Genomic DNA, 17,247 nt, shown 5'->3' on the forward strand with positions numbered 1-17,247 from the left:
AAATAAGATAGCTATTCGATATGAGAAAACGCATGAAGTTCCCATAGAACTTCTGCACCAGTCTACTGATTTCTGTTGAGAAAGATAAGCATGTTGACATGATCTGGGATCAGATGCAACCGCAACCTGGTGACAGCCAGTCCAGCCGCCGAAAACACCCGCTCTGAGGGGACTGACGTTGCCGGGATGCACAGGTACCTCCGCACTAAAATTAATTCCATTGCTTCAAGACTCACACTACGCAACGCAACCTGCATTAGTTTAATCGATAACAAATAAACGTGATCGACGAAATTCTTAACGATCAATTATCGATCGTCGATTAATCATGCCCATCCCTACATTAAACTACTACATACAATGTTTAATATAATGTATAATAATGCAATGGGGAATATTTGTGGGTCCTGATAATGCCAAATGTCTGATGTTACCAGTAAAAAGTGTTTAAATATACTGTTTCTAGTCAGTGAGAGTGCAAGCATATATTTATCTAAAATAATTCTGCATTTTCAGCTTCAGAATCGTGATTTTTTAAAATTTATTATTCTGGTGTCACTATTGTGACATGCATAAGGTTACAACCAAGTTCAAGCCTATTCACTTCCACCCCCAATGAAATACCAAATTTAGCATTTTAATAAACAATATTTTTTTTGTTAATTGTTAGTTTGTGAATTTAGTATTGTCGAATCATTACATGAGGGTATCGTTACACCCCTACATATCATCCCGCCCCAGCTCTACGAGAAAGTATTTTAAGGCAGAATAAACGACACACTTCTACACTAGTCATCTCTTAGTAGCGCTTACCTTCTCTGTGAGTAATGCGGTTGGGGGGGATCGGTCCTCGCACATGGATAATGCCACAGCGGTTCGGCATCTCGTCCTCACTCGGGTACTCGCAGGTGTTGTAATAATCAATAGAGTGTACGATACGCAGATAGAAGAGGAGACGATCCAACACCTGGGAGGAAACCAAAACATATTACACTCCTGAGGGATGGGTTTCAAAGTAGAAACTACATTTACAATTAATCCTTTTATCCAAAGCGACTTACAAATGAGGAGAGCAATAGAAGCAGTTAAACTAACAATAGGATGACAATATACAAGTGCTGTGACCCTTCCCAGTTTAGTTCAACACAGTACATGTTAAAAAAGAAATAAATTATATAATATAAATATATATTAATATATAATAGAAAGTTTTGAGAGCAAGTCTGATTTAAACAGAATAAAATGCATAAAAATGACAGAATAAAATGCATCAAATATGGAACAAGTGAAAATTTAGCACAAGAATTCCCCTTATGACAATAATGAGAATCATTTATAAACCTGGAATGGTGCTAAAAAAAAAATAGGCTTAGTTTTCTTCTTATTAGTGTGAAATATGTGCTGGACATTTAAAGTCTCTTTCAGACCTTGACAAGTTTTTCATCTCTCTCCACAGTAATCTCCGTGGGGTTTCCCTCTTTGGATCCCTCCTCGGAGTCGGCTCCTCCGGCGCTTCCCAGAAGCTCTTCTTCCTCTGCACTCACTTCCTCTATGAGGTAATCAGTGATGTTTTTCAGAATGGGGTTCTGAGCAGGGATCTTCAGGAAAATGGAGGGAAAACATTAAAAAAAAAAATATAGATAAAAGCTCAGTCCAAAATTACATTTGTAATTTACTTGAAAACTCAAACCAAAATTAGTTTAATCATCAATTAATCAGATTTATTTAATAATCAAAACTATACATATACAGTCAAACCGAAATTTATTCAGACACCTTGCTATCCTCACTTACATGAATGAACTATAGTGTCCTGCACCCAAGAGTAAAACAATTTTGGTGTCTGAATAATTTTTGGTTTGACTGGACAAACATTTAAACTTCACAAAGCAGTTTTTATTACATTTTTGGTGTGTCAAGAGGTTTTTGTTAGCTTATCCAGTATACAGCGAGGTGCGGTTGTGTTGTTCATTTGAAAAAATTGCCAGGAAAAGGCTTCCTGGTGACAAAAACGCTCTCAGTTGGTGGCAAAAATCGGGCAAAGACATACTTGACCATACCTGGCATGAGCGTGTGTTTTCCTCAGCTGAAAACATTGTCAATAAAAAGAGCTCAGCCCTCGCTGCAGATCAAGTTCACCTTCTGGTGTTTTTGACTCACAATATGTAGATGTAGTGAGTAGAAGTGGATTGTTTCTGAATGGCAGTTTGCCATTTTGTGTTCATGTAGTTCATTACGCTGTCTTTCTCAGGTTACTGATGCACTTACAGTTTCATGCACTAGTGTAAACTAATCTTCCTTGTTTATTTAAGAATAACCGTTTCAAAAGTTAATGCACTTTAAAAAGTGAATGTCATTTCATTTCAATAAAAGCAGCAATGCTTGATTTGGTTTATATTTGGTTATTGTGCTCACTTACACCTTCTAGTGGGCATAGGAGACAATACAGTTCTTCCTCTTAACATTAAGTATTGCCTTTCAAACATAATTCGAATTTGCTCATATTTAAGAAAGAAGTTCAAATTGAGCTTTTCAGCCATTTTGACAGCCCTAATCCACATTGTGTGCATGAAATACACACTGACAGTCAAAACACATCACTGATTCAGCCCTCCAAAACAATTTCAGCCAAAAGCGAAAATTGCAGTTTCGACCGAAATTTTGGTGCATCCCTAGTCAAGGTGTTTAAAATTGTATCAGGGGTTGTGCAAGTGAGATTACCTCTAGAGCGACCGTCTCTTCTCTGGGTTTGTGGCTCCAGAGTCTCTCCCGGTCATCCAGTGCATGGATCAGTTTAGCAGCCATCTTGATGTCATTACGGAGAACCTGCTTGTGCTGAGTCATTCCGTTCACATTACGCACACGACGCGCCAAATCTCGATTGACTCCGGGAGCCAACTCACAGTCCCGCAGCTGGTCAAAGAGGAACAGGAGGAGAGAATGAGCGAGACGCTTGCTATGCATGATGGTTCCTCAGGCTGATGGCTCTAGAACTCACCCGGATGTTCTGCAGGTTCCAGCAGATTTCTTTGATGTTCACTCCTCTGTCGAAGGTCACCCAGCAACGCCTAAAAAACCTGGGCCACACAGAGATTAGAAATTTACTACTTTTTTTTTTTTAAGTTTCCACATCTCCTTTCTTGTATTAAAATGATTTAGTGAAGCATTTTATATTCATATATATTGGCACATAAATGTATGTTAATTTAGTAAACAGTTTTGGAAAAATAGCCGCACTCAATTCAAAACCCTTTTAGTCACTTTATCTCACATTTTTTATGGAGGAATAATACAACAGACGTTTTGGGTCGCAAGCCTTCCTCAGTATGGAAAAATATATATATAAAAAGTTTTTAATCTACTAGGGAATAAATACTATTTGAGGTAAATGATTCATCTCTTAAATGGAGAAAAACAAATAGCATTAAGTTACTAAGATTTAAATTTAATAGTCACGTTTATTTTTATGGCGCTTTTCACAATACCTGCATTTTAAAAACACATTTAAGACCCGCACAAATAAAATTATTACCATGTCCATACAGAAACAAACCAATACAATCTCGACAATAAAGTATTTTAGATTATTTTAATTAATTAAACGGGCTGCGGTACACATTCAGCTTTATACTGCTTATGAGCAAAATGAGAAACTGCACGTTTAAAATACTCGGTGTGTTTTATTCAGTAAATTCATGTTTGATATCAGAAGTTGACCAATATTGGATTTTTTGCTTTGAAATGTGCAGTGATCACATTCAATAAATTAAATTATAGCCTTCTAAAGTGTAATAAATCACATTAGGTTTCATTACAATTCCTGTTTTTCCATCCCCAAATTTAAGACCTCTTACAATAATTAAGAAATTTGTTATAACTTAGACATTTTATGACCTTAAATTTGATGATAACTGAATTTATGATATGAAGGACCTACGGGGACTTTGAATACATATTTCAAAGAAGCTTAACAGAAAATGCAACAAATCCCAGTCAAATATCCTCAATAAAGTGTGTTGAAATTGAATTCAACTCACCTGCGCTCTGGCTGTGGTTCTGACAAACAAACGCGCATAAATCCTGGATAACGTCGACACAGCTGCCAAGAAAGAGACCAGTCTTTAGTCATCAGCATTCAACAACGACATGGACAATAACAGAGAAACTCAGCAGTGTGTTTGTGTGAACACTCACAGCGACGATCTCTGCTTTGGATATGGTTGGAGCGATGCTCCTCATGAAGAGAGAGCAGGTCCTGTGGAGAGGTCGAGGTCGTGGAGGCTGATCATCCTTCGGCTTCTTCTTTTCTTTCTCTCTTTCCTTCTGCTCCTCCGTCCGCTCCTTTACATCAGCGGCTTTAAAAGACCAGAAACATGTTTGTCACAACTATGATGCTTTGAAGGGATAGTTCACCCAAACTTTTTCATTTACCCCATGATTTACTCATCCTCAAGCCATTCTAGGTGTACATGACTTTCTTCTTTCAGACGAACACAATCGGAGTTATATTAAAAAATGTCCTGGCTCTTCCAAGCTTTTTACATTTTATTTCAACATATTCCAGTCAATTTTTACTCATCTCAGTAGCAAAGCAGTTTATTCTTTCACAAACAGACGCGCGATTCATATTTAGGCTAAACAGTCTTTACAAATATGTCCCCTTCATTCATCTCACAGAAAGGCGAGTCATATTATAGAAATGCGATTCATCTTTTTGCGGTTTGCATAGGCCTACACTAACGTTATTCCATAACGTTATTCCACACGTGAGAAAAGAAAACAGCCTACCTCACTCCTCAGCGGAATCTGCTCCTCATATCAGGAGATATTGCTCCTCATATCAGCACTGTTCTGAGGAAACATTTCTCCATAAGGTAGGCTATAATGTCTCACTCGCGAGGAGTCGCGACGCGCTTTGTTTACAGCTGATGTGGGCGTTTCACAGCTCTGAAATAGTTCTCAGAATTTGCGTTTGAATAGCACGCGCTCTCCGGGGAGTGGTCACATTACTGTGAATCATCTCGTAATGAGGTCGACTGGAGTCGCTCTCTTTTTATACAGATTACAGAAGCTGATAATATTTGTTTTTTATATAAATGACTTCATTTAACAGATGCGATCTCAAGCTTTATGCCTGTGGGTCTGTTTGCCTGTTTGACTGAATTTTCGCGGAGTTATTGATCATTTTCGAACGCGTTTCAAATGGGAGTTTACTGACAGAGAGAAGGCAGAAATCGCATCATGTTAAAGTTTCTTTATTTGTCAAAAAGCAAAACACTTTATTTTTATTGTGAGTATACAGAAAAAAAATAGAAACTGAACAGGATCGATTGATGTATAACACGAAAATTAAAGATCAAAATTAACAGAGCATTTTGTGTTTATTTTTCATTGCTAAAAAAAAAAACGAGCAAAACGCGCCGGCGCGTTTTTGGTCCCCAGAGGGTTAATAAAGGCCTTCTGAAGCAAAGCAATGAGTTTGTGTAAGAAAAATATTCATATTTAAAACTTTATCGACTAAAATAACTAGTTTCCAGCAAACGGCCGTACACAAGTCGACTGACACCACGAGTAACCCGTGATGCATGTATGACGTAGATGTAGGAGTATTGTTGTAAGCTTTGATGCCTCTCACGTTTCAAACAAAGAGGGCTGGTCAACAAACTCAAGCTCCTCCGACTTTAAAAATTCTCGTTTTAGACTTTGTGACTGATGTTTTGTTTTGCTCTATCCTCTGCGCTTCCGCGTTCGTCATTACGTTGTGCGTGAGGTCAAGGGTTACTCTTTCACTTAAAAAGAGAAACGGCCATTCACTGCCATTATCAAGCTTGGAAGAGCCAAGATATAACTCCGATTGTGTTCATCTGAAAGAAGAAAGTCATGTACACATAGGATGGCTTGAGGGTGAGTAAATCATGGGGTTATTTTTATTTTTGGGTGAACTATCTTTTTAACACTGCTGATTCATTGCCAGAAGCCTCGACACTGACCTTCCCCCTCCTCTTCTTCCTCTTCCTCCTTATCCTCTCCCTCGTCCGGTTCTCTCTCTTTCTCCGAGGGTTTCTCAGAGCAGTGAGAGTTCGAGTCGGAGTCAGAATCAGATTCGCTCTCAGAAGCACTGGCTTCATCTTCACTGTCTCCACTGTGCTTCCTCTTCCTCTTCTTACTCAGCTAGCGAGAGAAAGAGAATGCAGTGTTTTCCATACGAGTTTACATTTTTAAAAGTTAAATACATCCTTCTGGTGCACTGAGTCAAAATTAAGAGTCTTTGCTTTGACTTGTAGTGGGACTCAAACCTCTTAGTTGTGATAGTATGTATAATAAAAAAAAAAAAAAAAAAAAAAAAAAAAGTTATTTAGTTCATTGATTTGTGAAGCACATTTTAAACCAACAGACATTGAAACTAAAATGCTGTACAAGCAATATAAATCAGAATTAAATTCAGAATTTAAAAAGGACAAATGAAGAATTTACACCCTCGGTTAAAACAAAGAATACAAATAGGTCTTCAAAGAGGATTTAAACATGGAAACGAAAGAGGAAGGTCTAATGTGGAGGGGAAGTCTGCATTATTTTATTTACACTACAGTGGTAAAATTACAATACGCATGTCTTAATTCCTTTACTTGCAAGAAGTAAAAGCCGTGAGCTTTTATTTTGGCAGAAAACTGCTGGGAGACCTTTACATTTCTATGACAAACGTGTATACAAATGCTTTATTACATCGGCTATGTCATTAAGCGGTTCATTTATCATTAATAATCATTAGCAGTTCTCTTGTGCTGCAAACATGACCTTGATTGATAGATGGCTCAAAACACAATGAAAGATCTTTTATATTTTCGGTTCGTTATGAAACTCTGGCAGGAGAGATTAGACTATTGTCGGGCCGCCACAGTGCAGGTAATTAATGGGAAACACTAGAATGCTAATACACTGGATTGCATTGAATGTAAGTAGACATGCTGAGATCTAATAAAGATAACACATATTTACAAAACAGTCTGGCCCAATAAATGGCACATCAACTACCCAAAGCAGCAGAACCTGGCTAACTAACCTTCTTGGGTTCTGGGATTGGTTCGGCAGGCGCTTCTTTCTCGGTCTTCTCTCCTTCACTCCCTCCTGCAGAAGCGGCCGCATCTTTCTCAGTCTCCTCATCACCCTCTCCCTATTGACATACAACATTAAACATCATTCCTCCCAATAGTGCATGATCCTTTGCTCCATTATGCAACATTCACTCACCATCTTGTCTTTTTCAATTGAGGGTTTGCGCTCAGCATCCACAGGCCTGGACTCGTCCCGTTTGGGAGGTTCAGAACCAGGTCCACCAGAGGAGAGTCTCTCCCGCTCCTCTTCTTCCTCGTTGGGCTGTTCGAGGATACGCAGGTCATTTTCCCCTCCTCCTTCCATCTTTATCACGGCTAACGAAAACAAACAAACACTTGCTTTGAGGAAACAGTCAAACCAAAAATGATTCAGACACCAGATATAATTTTAGATTTTTTTTTTTACTAGAGGGTGCAGGACACTATAGTTCATTTATGTAAGTGAGGATAGCAAAATAAAGTAAACTGACATATTATATACCCAAACATTCTTCATACAGTGGGCCACCAGTAAAATGTATAATAATAATAATAATAATAAATATAGCTGCGAGCAGCGATTACGGGCCCAAGCCGGTGGTACCGCAACCCCGGTGCCTTTAGTTACCAAAAGGCACCGGGGTGGCGGTACCGCCGGCTTGGGCCCGTAATCGCTGCTCGCAGCTATATTCATACATACATACACACACACACACACACACACACACACACACACACACACACACACACACACACACACACACACACACACACACACACACACACACACACACACACACACACACACACACACACACACACACACACACACACACACACACACACACACACACACACACACACACACACACACACACACACACACACACACACACACACACACACACACACACACACACACACACACACATATATATTATTGTTCAAAAGTTTGGGGTCAGTAAGATTTTTTATGTTTTTAGGAGAAGTGTCTTCTGCTCACCAAGGCTGCATTTATTGATTAAAAATACAAACAAAAACAGTAATATTGTGAAATATTATTCCAATTTAAAACAGCTGTTTTCAATTTTTAAATATTTTACATAGTAATTCATTTCTGTGATCAAAGTTGAGTTTTCAGCATCATTACTCCAGTCTTCAGTGTCACATGATCCTTCAGAAATCATACTAATATGATGATTGATGCTCAATAAATATTCATTATTATTTTCAATGTTGAAAACAGTTGTGTACAGATTTTTTTTTCAAAATGCTTTGATGAATGTAAAGTTCAAAAGAACAGCATATATTTCAAATATATATATTTTTAACATTATAAATGTCTTTACTGTAACTGTTGATCAGTTTAACTCATCCTTCATAAATAAAAGTACTGATTTATTTTATTTATTTCCCCCAAAAATAAAATTAATTATTACTAACCCAAAACTTTTGAGCGGTAGTGTTTAACGTTACAAAAGCTTTAGATTTCAGATAAATGCTGTTCTTTTGAACTTTCTATTCATCAAAGACTGTACACAACTGTTTTCGACATTTAAAATAATAATGAATGTTTCTTGAGTATCAATCATCATATTAGAATAATTTCTGAAGGATCATGTGACAGTGACGACTGGAGTAATGATGCTGAAAACTCAGCTTTGATCACAGGAATAAATAACAGCTGCTTTCTATTTTAATATATTTTAAACTGTTTTAAATTGGAATAATATTTTACAATATTACTGTTTTTGTTTGTATTTTAATCAAATAAATGCAGCCTTGGTGAGCAGAAGAAACTTCTCTGTTATGTGCGCGCCACAGACTGCGTGCAGCACGTCCGCTTAGAGTTCCGCCTTTTGCCTTCCGTCAATATTACGTTATTAGAAAAATATTTTTTTAGAGAATCGATTTTTTGACATTTGTGAATCGATTCAGAATCGTCCACGTCCGCATCGCGATGCATCTAAGAATAATTTTTTTCTCCCACCCCTAGATTTCATACAACAGATTAATAAACAGTTACAATTAAGTCACTTACATTTTAGATGCAATGTTGACTGTTTTTGTTCTGTTTCAGCAGCGAAAATAGTTAAACAAAGATCACGGCAGAACCATCACGCATCACGTGTTTTCTCATAACTGAACGATTCAGCATTTTTAACGAATCGGTTGACTCAAAGATTGAATGATCAATCCATAAACATCTGTCTTAATCATGATCGACTCATTCGAACGAATCGTTTGAACGAATGAATCAATGACTCGCTTATTAAGATGGATGCCTGGCGACACCTAATGGCGGTTTAGTGTTGTTTAAAAGCATCATTCTTTCCCACATGTGTGTGATTTGTGTGTGCAACATTATCATTATTTTTCTTTCACTATTATATTAGCGATTTAAAAGCACCCACTCGTGTCACACGTCGATTAACCGGTGGGAAAATATCCTCAGACACATACCTAATAAATGTATATTTAAATACAATATTGGCCTACCTGGTAAAAAGTTTTATATACTATTTTGATGTCCTTTTGGACACAAGAGGGCAGTATAGCCCTATGTTTGCTTTTTTGTTGAACCAAATAGCAATAAATAGCCTGTTTTAACTTTTTCATTCTTCTTGAATTGCAAAAACAGAATAAAATGGGTTTAGTTGTGATATTTGTATTCTTTTATATAGAAATAAATGGTATATAATTACATTTTTAGAAGATTTTTAGTGTTTCCTTTTTGGACATTACTTTAATCCCTCGCCATAGCAAAACCGTTTGAGATATTTATTATCCATCACAATTTAGCATATTTAATGTAGTTTCATCATGTTGAAAAAGTTTGGTACGAATAAAATAAATAGTTTAAGAGGAGTGGCTAAAAATTCAGAGGCTGATTTTGCCAAAAAATTCACATTCAGACCAAAATATCTGACTTCCTGATGGCCAGAGCTATTGAATGTAAATTAGAAAGTTGTCCGGCTTGATGAGAACAATATACAAACTGTTTTTTCTTTACTGTAGTTAAAACTAACCCCCCCACTTTTGTCAAAAGCATGTTGAAAGTGACACACTTCCTGCTGCCAGTTGGTGGCGCTATAACTTTGACTCACAATAGCTACATCCATCTGATCGGCCTCTTACCACGAACACACTGCTGAAGTTTCATCAAGATCAGTTAATGTATGCAGAAGTTATTCCACTTCCGTGTTTCTCTTTTCTCGCCATAAATTCGATTCCTCGCCCCAGCCAAACCGTTCGAGATATCAAAAATCCGTCCGCAATTTAGCATCCTCAAAGTCTTGACTACATGCACACCGAGTTTGAAGGGGACATGGTGAATTTTCTCGGAGGAGTATTTCACATTCCACAGCAAGCGTTTTCCAAACAACCCATAATAGCCGACTTCCTGTTGGGCTGGCGTAAAACTTGACCGGGTAAAGTTGTTCGGCCCGATGAGATCTATATGTGTACCGAGTTTCATATTAATTCATGCGAGCGTGTTTGATATATGGATCAAGTTTTAGAACCCCGTTCAAGGGGGCGCTGTTGAGCCCCCCAGCCACGCCCGGGTACCAGCTTCAGCCCGGCCCTGATGGCCGTGGGTTCTGACCTGTGTGCAAAGTTTCAAGAGTTTTTGAGCACGTTAAGGACCCCAAAAGCCCCTGAAACCTTGATTAGCAATATAAAAGCAATAGTCAAATCCCCCCCTCCCCTCACACACACACAGACACAGAGAGAGGGAGAGAAAATTCTTCAGAAAATCCACTTTCAAACCAAAATCTCTCTCTTCCTGTTGGTCGGAGATGGTTCATGTAAATTAGAAAGTTGTCCGTCTTGATGAGAACAATACACATACCAAGTTTTGTGATTCTAGGAAAAACTAAGCCCCCATTTTTGACTAAAGGTGGCGCTACTGAGCCATTCCACCACGCCCGTTTCTGAAACTTTGCACATGTCTACGGGCTAATAAATGTGATGTGTCTGTTGAGTTTCATGCAATTTCAAGTATGTTAAGAGTCTCAAAAGCATCAAAAAATAATATTAAAGTTTGATGCGTTGCCACGGCAACAGTATCTAAGATATCAATAATCCTTTCACAGGTTTACATCTGCCGTGTGTCTACATTGTACACATAAAGTTTGAAGCAAATCGGGTAAAAATAAGACACTGATTTCAAAGCATTTTGAAAGTGATGTACTTCCTGCTGCCTGTTGGTGGCGCTATAACTTTGACTCACAATAGTCACATCCATGTGATCGGCCTCTTACAACGAACACACTGCTGAAGTTTCATCAAGATCAGTTAATGTATGCAGAAGTTATAACACACTTCCTGTTTCATTTTTTCGCCATAAATTTGTTTCCTCGCCACGGCCAAACCGTTCGAGATATCAAAAATCCGTCCGCAATTTAGCATCCTCAATGTCTTGACTTCATGCACACCAAGTTTGGAGGCGAATCGATGAATTCCCTAGGAGGAGTACATTAAATTCCACAGCATGCGTTTCCAAACAACGCTAAATAGCCAACTTCCTGTTTGGCTGGCGTAAAACTTAGAGCACGAAAGTTGTTCGGCCCGATGAGATCTATATGTGTACCGAGTTTCATATTATTACATGCAAGCGTGTTTGATTTATGGACACGTGTTTGGATCCCGTTCCAGGGGGCGCTGTCGAGCCCCCCTGCCCCGCCCGGGTACCAGCTTCAGTCCGGCCCTGATGGCCGCGGGTTCTGACGTGTGTGCAAAATTTCAAGAGTTTTCGAGCATGTTAAGGGCCCCAAAAGTGCCCGAAAGGTTGACAAAATAATAATAATAATAATAATAATAATAATAATAATAATAATAATAATCCTACCGGAAACAATAGGGCCTTCGCCCTTTCAGGGCTTGGGCCCTAATAATGTCGAATTCAAAATATTGGAGATCATTGTTTCAATGAAATCAATGAAAAATTGGCAACGTGCATTAACAGACCAAAACAAAAACAAATATTCCAGCCTGGAAACGCACATTTCTAAGTAAAATAACTGGCTGTAGAAGTGTTTTTCAGAGAAACGAGTATGTGAACTTTGCATGTTTCCTCAATATGTGCAAACATATGTTATTTTTATGCTTTAGTAAAGTGAAAAGTTACATACAGCACCTTTAAGTGTTTTTTCTTTAATTGTTAATGTGACATTTTTACACCACAGACTGAACAAAATTAAGCATTGCTTGGTAACTGGTTGAGCTAAATTGGCATTATCTAATTGTGTAGTTATATTCAACATAATTCATTTGTAAGACAGTCTAACAGAAGGTGGACAAAACCAGTGAAATATCAACGGAGTTCTTGTCATATTTTATTACCATTTTCTTACTATAGCGACATCTTAAATGTTGGTGTCTGAATAAATTTTGGTTTGACTGTATACAGTAAAGACCCTGATATTAGGGATGTGGCGAAGCTGAATATGATGTTTGGAAAGGAAATGATGAAAGAGATCGCTTTTGAATGCGTGCTCACTTTTCACTTTCAAATTCGCGATTACGCGTACTCTGTGTGTGTGTACTCGTACGCGTACTCTGTGTGTGTACTCGTACGCGTACTCTGTGAGCCGTTACTGACCACACATTTTACAAAAAATTTGTCAATGGCGCTCAGGATCTGTTGCGCACAAAATCCTCCGACATCTCAGTCATCTCTCCTTACCATCTTCACATAAATGAAATCTGATGTTCTGTAATATGTACTGACCCTAGCGATTTGAATGTTTGCACAAGCTCTTCAATTCGGCATGCCGGTAAAGTTACGCAATTTATTTATAGAGCATTTTATACAATAGATTGTTTTTTCATGTTTAAAACTGTAAAGCTGTTTGCTTTTAAACAATGTCAGTGTCTCTTTCAATTAAAATTACAACTTCAGTTTCTACTATAAAGAAACTCAGTGCATTCATGTTTTTACTTGTGGACATCTGTCCTTAGTGGCACGCTGGTACACAACAGTCATAGTATCTCACATAAATCACACCAGTGGACATAAGTGATGCACCAAAATTCAAGTTTTCGTTTAGCAAAAATGAAGAAAAAAATGAGAAAATGTTATCAATTGACAAATAATCAACAAATAATAACAGTTGTATATAAACATTTACATTTTAATAAAGCAGTTATTCCTTGTTTAAATAAACATTTTAAGGGTGTATGCAATAAAAACTTGTTTTCACAACAGATTTATTCAAACACGCATTAAATAATAAATATGTAATATAGGCTTGTGCACATTTAGAAAAATGGTCATCTAGAGTTGAATTCTAGAGTTCTCCGTGCCATTGAAGACACACTAATCAAATGTCACTGTTCCATTCAAAATAGTCAAATTAATTGAATTTTGGTGCATCAACAAATGGACAGTTTGGAATGACATGAGGGCGAGTAAATTTTAGACAATTAAAATGAGCATGCAAATTAAAAGCACTTCTCCAAACCTGCATCTAAAATCTTGGTGATTTGTGGAGCACGCTCTATGTCCAAAGTGACGGATTCAAACCAGCTATTGTCCATGAGATACATGTAGACGTTCAGCCGGTTCTGGAGAGCACTGTGGGATTCTGCTTTGCGCCTCCCAGCCTCATCCGGGTGGTACTTTGAACGGAACCTGACAGGCAGACAGAGGAGAAAGAGGGACAAATGGGGTGTTTGGGGAAGAAAACAACACGTTAGCAACTATTTCCCAGTCATGCAAGCTTTAACCTTGTCCTAACCTGCCTTGTAAATATATCTAAAAATGTTTAAATGTAAGCCACCAATTCTTAAACTAAACAATATCTATTATCCCACATAGCTGTCCAACTTTGTCATATGAAATTGTAGCTCTATTCCAAAACTACTGAGCTGTTGCCTTCTAAGATTTGCTCTTTTGGCTAGATTCAAAGACAGCATTGCATGTCTCCTTCCAAAATAAGACAAGAAATTATGAATATAGATATTTAGCAACATGTTATTGCCAAACTGTACATGTAGAGCATTCCAAATCAGTCCATTTCTGACGTTTTGTTCTAGTTAAGATGCTGTCTTTGAAGGTAGCTGAACAGCTGACAGCACACTAGGTTTTTGAATAGAGCATATGACACCAATTTGTTGGCTAAAGTTAAGTGCACTTGTCAGTCTTACTACATACTATGAAAAGAGCTTGTGTGTTTAAGTGTGTGTAATACAGTAACACTCACCACCAAAGAAGAAAAATGAAAAACAATAACAACTGATGCATTATCAAGAAATGAGAGTCAAACAGTTGGGTGAAACATTTTCCATTGTGTGCACTAAATTTACCTGATGTACTCCCCGCATTACAACACATTTACACTGAGAGCGGTCTTCTCAGAGGAGTGTGTACATTTGGGGGGGGTTTTGATTGATCCAAATATCAAAAATGAAAAAGAAAGGGGAAGAAAGGCATCACACACTACAGAAAATAAAAAAAATCTTTCCGTGACCGCGGCGGCAGGTTTGGATTGTGAGTGTTCGACTGTCTAACTAAGAGCCCTGGTACTTTGATTCTAATGGCAGCTGCATTGTGCGCAGTGCAAACCCTGACTGACTAACAGCGACTCCTGCGACGGGTCCAAGCGCTTTTCTCATCTTCCAATACCTTGTGGTGATGGAGGGAAGAAGGGTTTTTGTTAATTTGTAAACCAAAAAAAAAACAATATGCAAAAACCTGAAAAGAAATGAATGTTTAAAACATCTGCATCAAGTCAATGACGAGACCAATTGAGTTGCTGTAGAGACAAACTGATGTCAAAATAGACTAATTATCATTCGATCTTATGGCAAGTAAATGATGAAAAATGTAAAAAAAAAAAAAAGTCTCAAAACACAACTGACTGTGGTAATAAATGAACTATGCATTAAAATATAACTATATGATGCACCAAAATTTCAGCAACCAAAAATAATTGGTCAAAAATTAATTTGTTTGATTAGCGCTCAGTAGCTGTAGCTGCATCAGTTCAAGCGCCAGTGTGTAGCGCAGGTGAACTGATAATCTCTAAAATCTTTACTAATAGTTATAGCACAAAAATAAACATGAACATCAGAAGGTACGTTGAAAAAAAAAAAAAATCGATTTCAGTTTTCAGCAACAAAAAACTAAATTTCAGTAAAAAAAAAAAAATCAATTTGGTGCATCACTGACTACAAAGTCGTACTTGTAAGTACAAAAAGACAAAACTGTCTAGACAAAATCCTTTTAACATAATTAAACTATTCTAACCGGAGGTGTAGTTATAAACTGATAGAGATAGTCAAATGTTCAGAGATGCAGAAATCAGCCTCTTCTTTGTTGAGATGCAGGACTTGTTTCGCCACTCTCTTGCGATCACTAGATTAATGCAAAAACATCACCTAAACAAAACACTAGGGCAAAAACAGCAACTGTTGTCGTACCACTCTTCATCTTTATGGGCCAGGAAGAAGTCCTGCATCTGCTGACGCCTAAAATCGATCTTGTACTCATTGTAGCGTTTGACCGACTCCGTCTCATCCACAGAGTCATCCAGAGACAGCAGGAACTCCTTAAACGTCTTCATCACAGGAGGGGGAGGACCAAGATCCATATCGTGGATGTTTCCCAGCCTGGAGGAAGACCAGAGAGAAGAAGAAATGTTTCACACACAGGTTAAATACAAGGAAATGATTAGAGCTGCCCCCTAATAGTAGAGTAACCGTTAGCCGACTAAGATTTTATTAGTCGGTTAGTCGCAGAAAAAAAAATATATATACTCCACAAGAAGTGGCGAAATTAGGCTGTAACGGACAGATTGTTAACGAAAGGAAAGGTCTACTTTAATTTTCTTAAAGGAGTCATGACCTGCAATTTTCACTTTTCCACGAGAATCAATGTATGTTATGATTGCCTAATGATTATACACTGGCCGGGAAGCCGATATTTAAAAGTGAAGCGTTCGTTTACCCCAGGGTTCATAAACCAGCGCGCGTGCACGCGCACTCAAATACGAGATTTTGATTTCAGCCCCGACTTGATGTCATGACGGGGCAGGATATACCATATATGGACACCGCAGACCTGCCACAGGAAGTGCGCCCTGGCGCCCCTCCTCCCCTCATATTCAGTCGAGAAAGAAGCAGAAACGTAGTGCACACTGAGTTGCTCTGTTGTTGACTGCCAGAATCAACATGTAAATGTGTTTTCTCTCCCAAGAACGGACCAAGCTGTCAGGGACCAGTGGATTAAATTCATTTTTAATGACGCGGTTCCTACAACCCTTCCCACTGGCTTAACGTTATGTGTCTGTGCTAACTAAACATTTTACGCCGGAATCCTTCACAAATTTGAGGCAATATCAGGCGAAGTTGGCATCGAAGCTCGGGAAAAAGGGGCCATTTTCAACAATCAGACACTTGCCTGCAATTGAAACAGTAAGAATGTGTTTTTATTGCTCTACTCTGTGTAACAAACAGCAGCTAACTGCTAATGCGGCTATTGTATGCTAGCGGGAGTATTAGCTTCGAGGTAAACATGGGGAATGGCTGCTAACGTTACTTTGCAAACAACAAATGACTGAGATCATCATGAATTCGGTTATTGTATATTGATTGCCTAACGCTTATATATGAGGCGCCGTCTAGTTTGTGTGTGTGTGTGTGTGTGCTCGCGTCTCATATGAGTAGCAGCTATGTGCGCGAGTTTGTGTGTGTGTGCTCGCGTCTCATATGAGTATGTGCGTGGAGAGTTCATATACATGTATGTGTGACTACTTAGTATGTATGCAAGCGTGTTTCATATATGTGTGCGTGAATGAAGTTTGATTTAAGCCCTAAACGGCGCCTCATACTTCGGGTCGGGTCGGGTTCATTCATAATTTGCGCCATGATGTCATTTTGTAATGATATGCTAAAGCGTCACCTGCGGTGTCAACCCACTCCTTCCTGCCACCAATCAACGCGCCCCACATTTGCATTATTAAAATGACTGTCCACGACAGCCAAAATATCGCATCAGATCTCGCGAGACAATAATGCCTTCAGAAATAAGGGTCTGAGGAGCTCTGTGTTTATTTTTTTTCCACTTTTCTATTTTAGAAGGGCCTGAAAGACTATAATACAGCAGTAGGTATCCAAGGTAATACTAGGTCATGACTCCTTTAAACTCATA

The 17,247-nt window shown here is 38.3% G+C and overlaps 1 protein-coding gene across 1 annotated transcript in view; it reads right to left on the minus strand.

Annotated features, from left to right (window-relative positions):
• LOC308691067 (serrate RNA effector molecule homolog) overlaps nt 1-17,247 on the minus strand; it is a 33,545-nt gene that overhangs the window by 6,290 nt on the left and 10,008 nt on the right. The window contains exons 6-16 of the mRNA XM_081365936.1: nt 15,519-15,707; nt 13,559-13,728; nt 7,249-7,427; nt 7,061-7,171; nt 5,991-6,171; nt 4,195-4,355; nt 4,038-4,099; nt 2,999-3,077; nt 2,722-2,913; nt 1,428-1,598; nt 814-967 (exon numbers count right to left, since the gene is read on the minus strand). Of these exons, the coding sequence (XP_081222062.1) occupies nt 814-967; nt 1,428-1,598; nt 2,722-2,913; nt 2,999-3,077; nt 4,038-4,099; nt 4,195-4,355; nt 5,991-6,171; nt 7,061-7,171; nt 7,249-7,427; nt 13,559-13,728; nt 15,519-15,707 (1,649 nt within the window). The remainder of the gene's footprint in view (nt 1-813; nt 968-1,427; nt 1,599-2,721; nt 2,914-2,998; nt 3,078-4,037; nt 4,100-4,194; nt 4,356-5,990; nt 6,172-7,060; nt 7,172-7,248; nt 7,428-13,558; nt 13,729-15,518; nt 15,708-17,247) is intronic.

Source organism: Scardinius erythrophthalmus (assembly GCF_964197995.2).
Source record: "Scardinius erythrophthalmus genome assembly, chromosome: 5".
NCBI classification, from domain to species: domain Eukaryota; kingdom Metazoa; phylum Chordata; class Actinopteri; order Cypriniformes; family Leuciscidae; genus Scardinius; species Scardinius erythrophthalmus.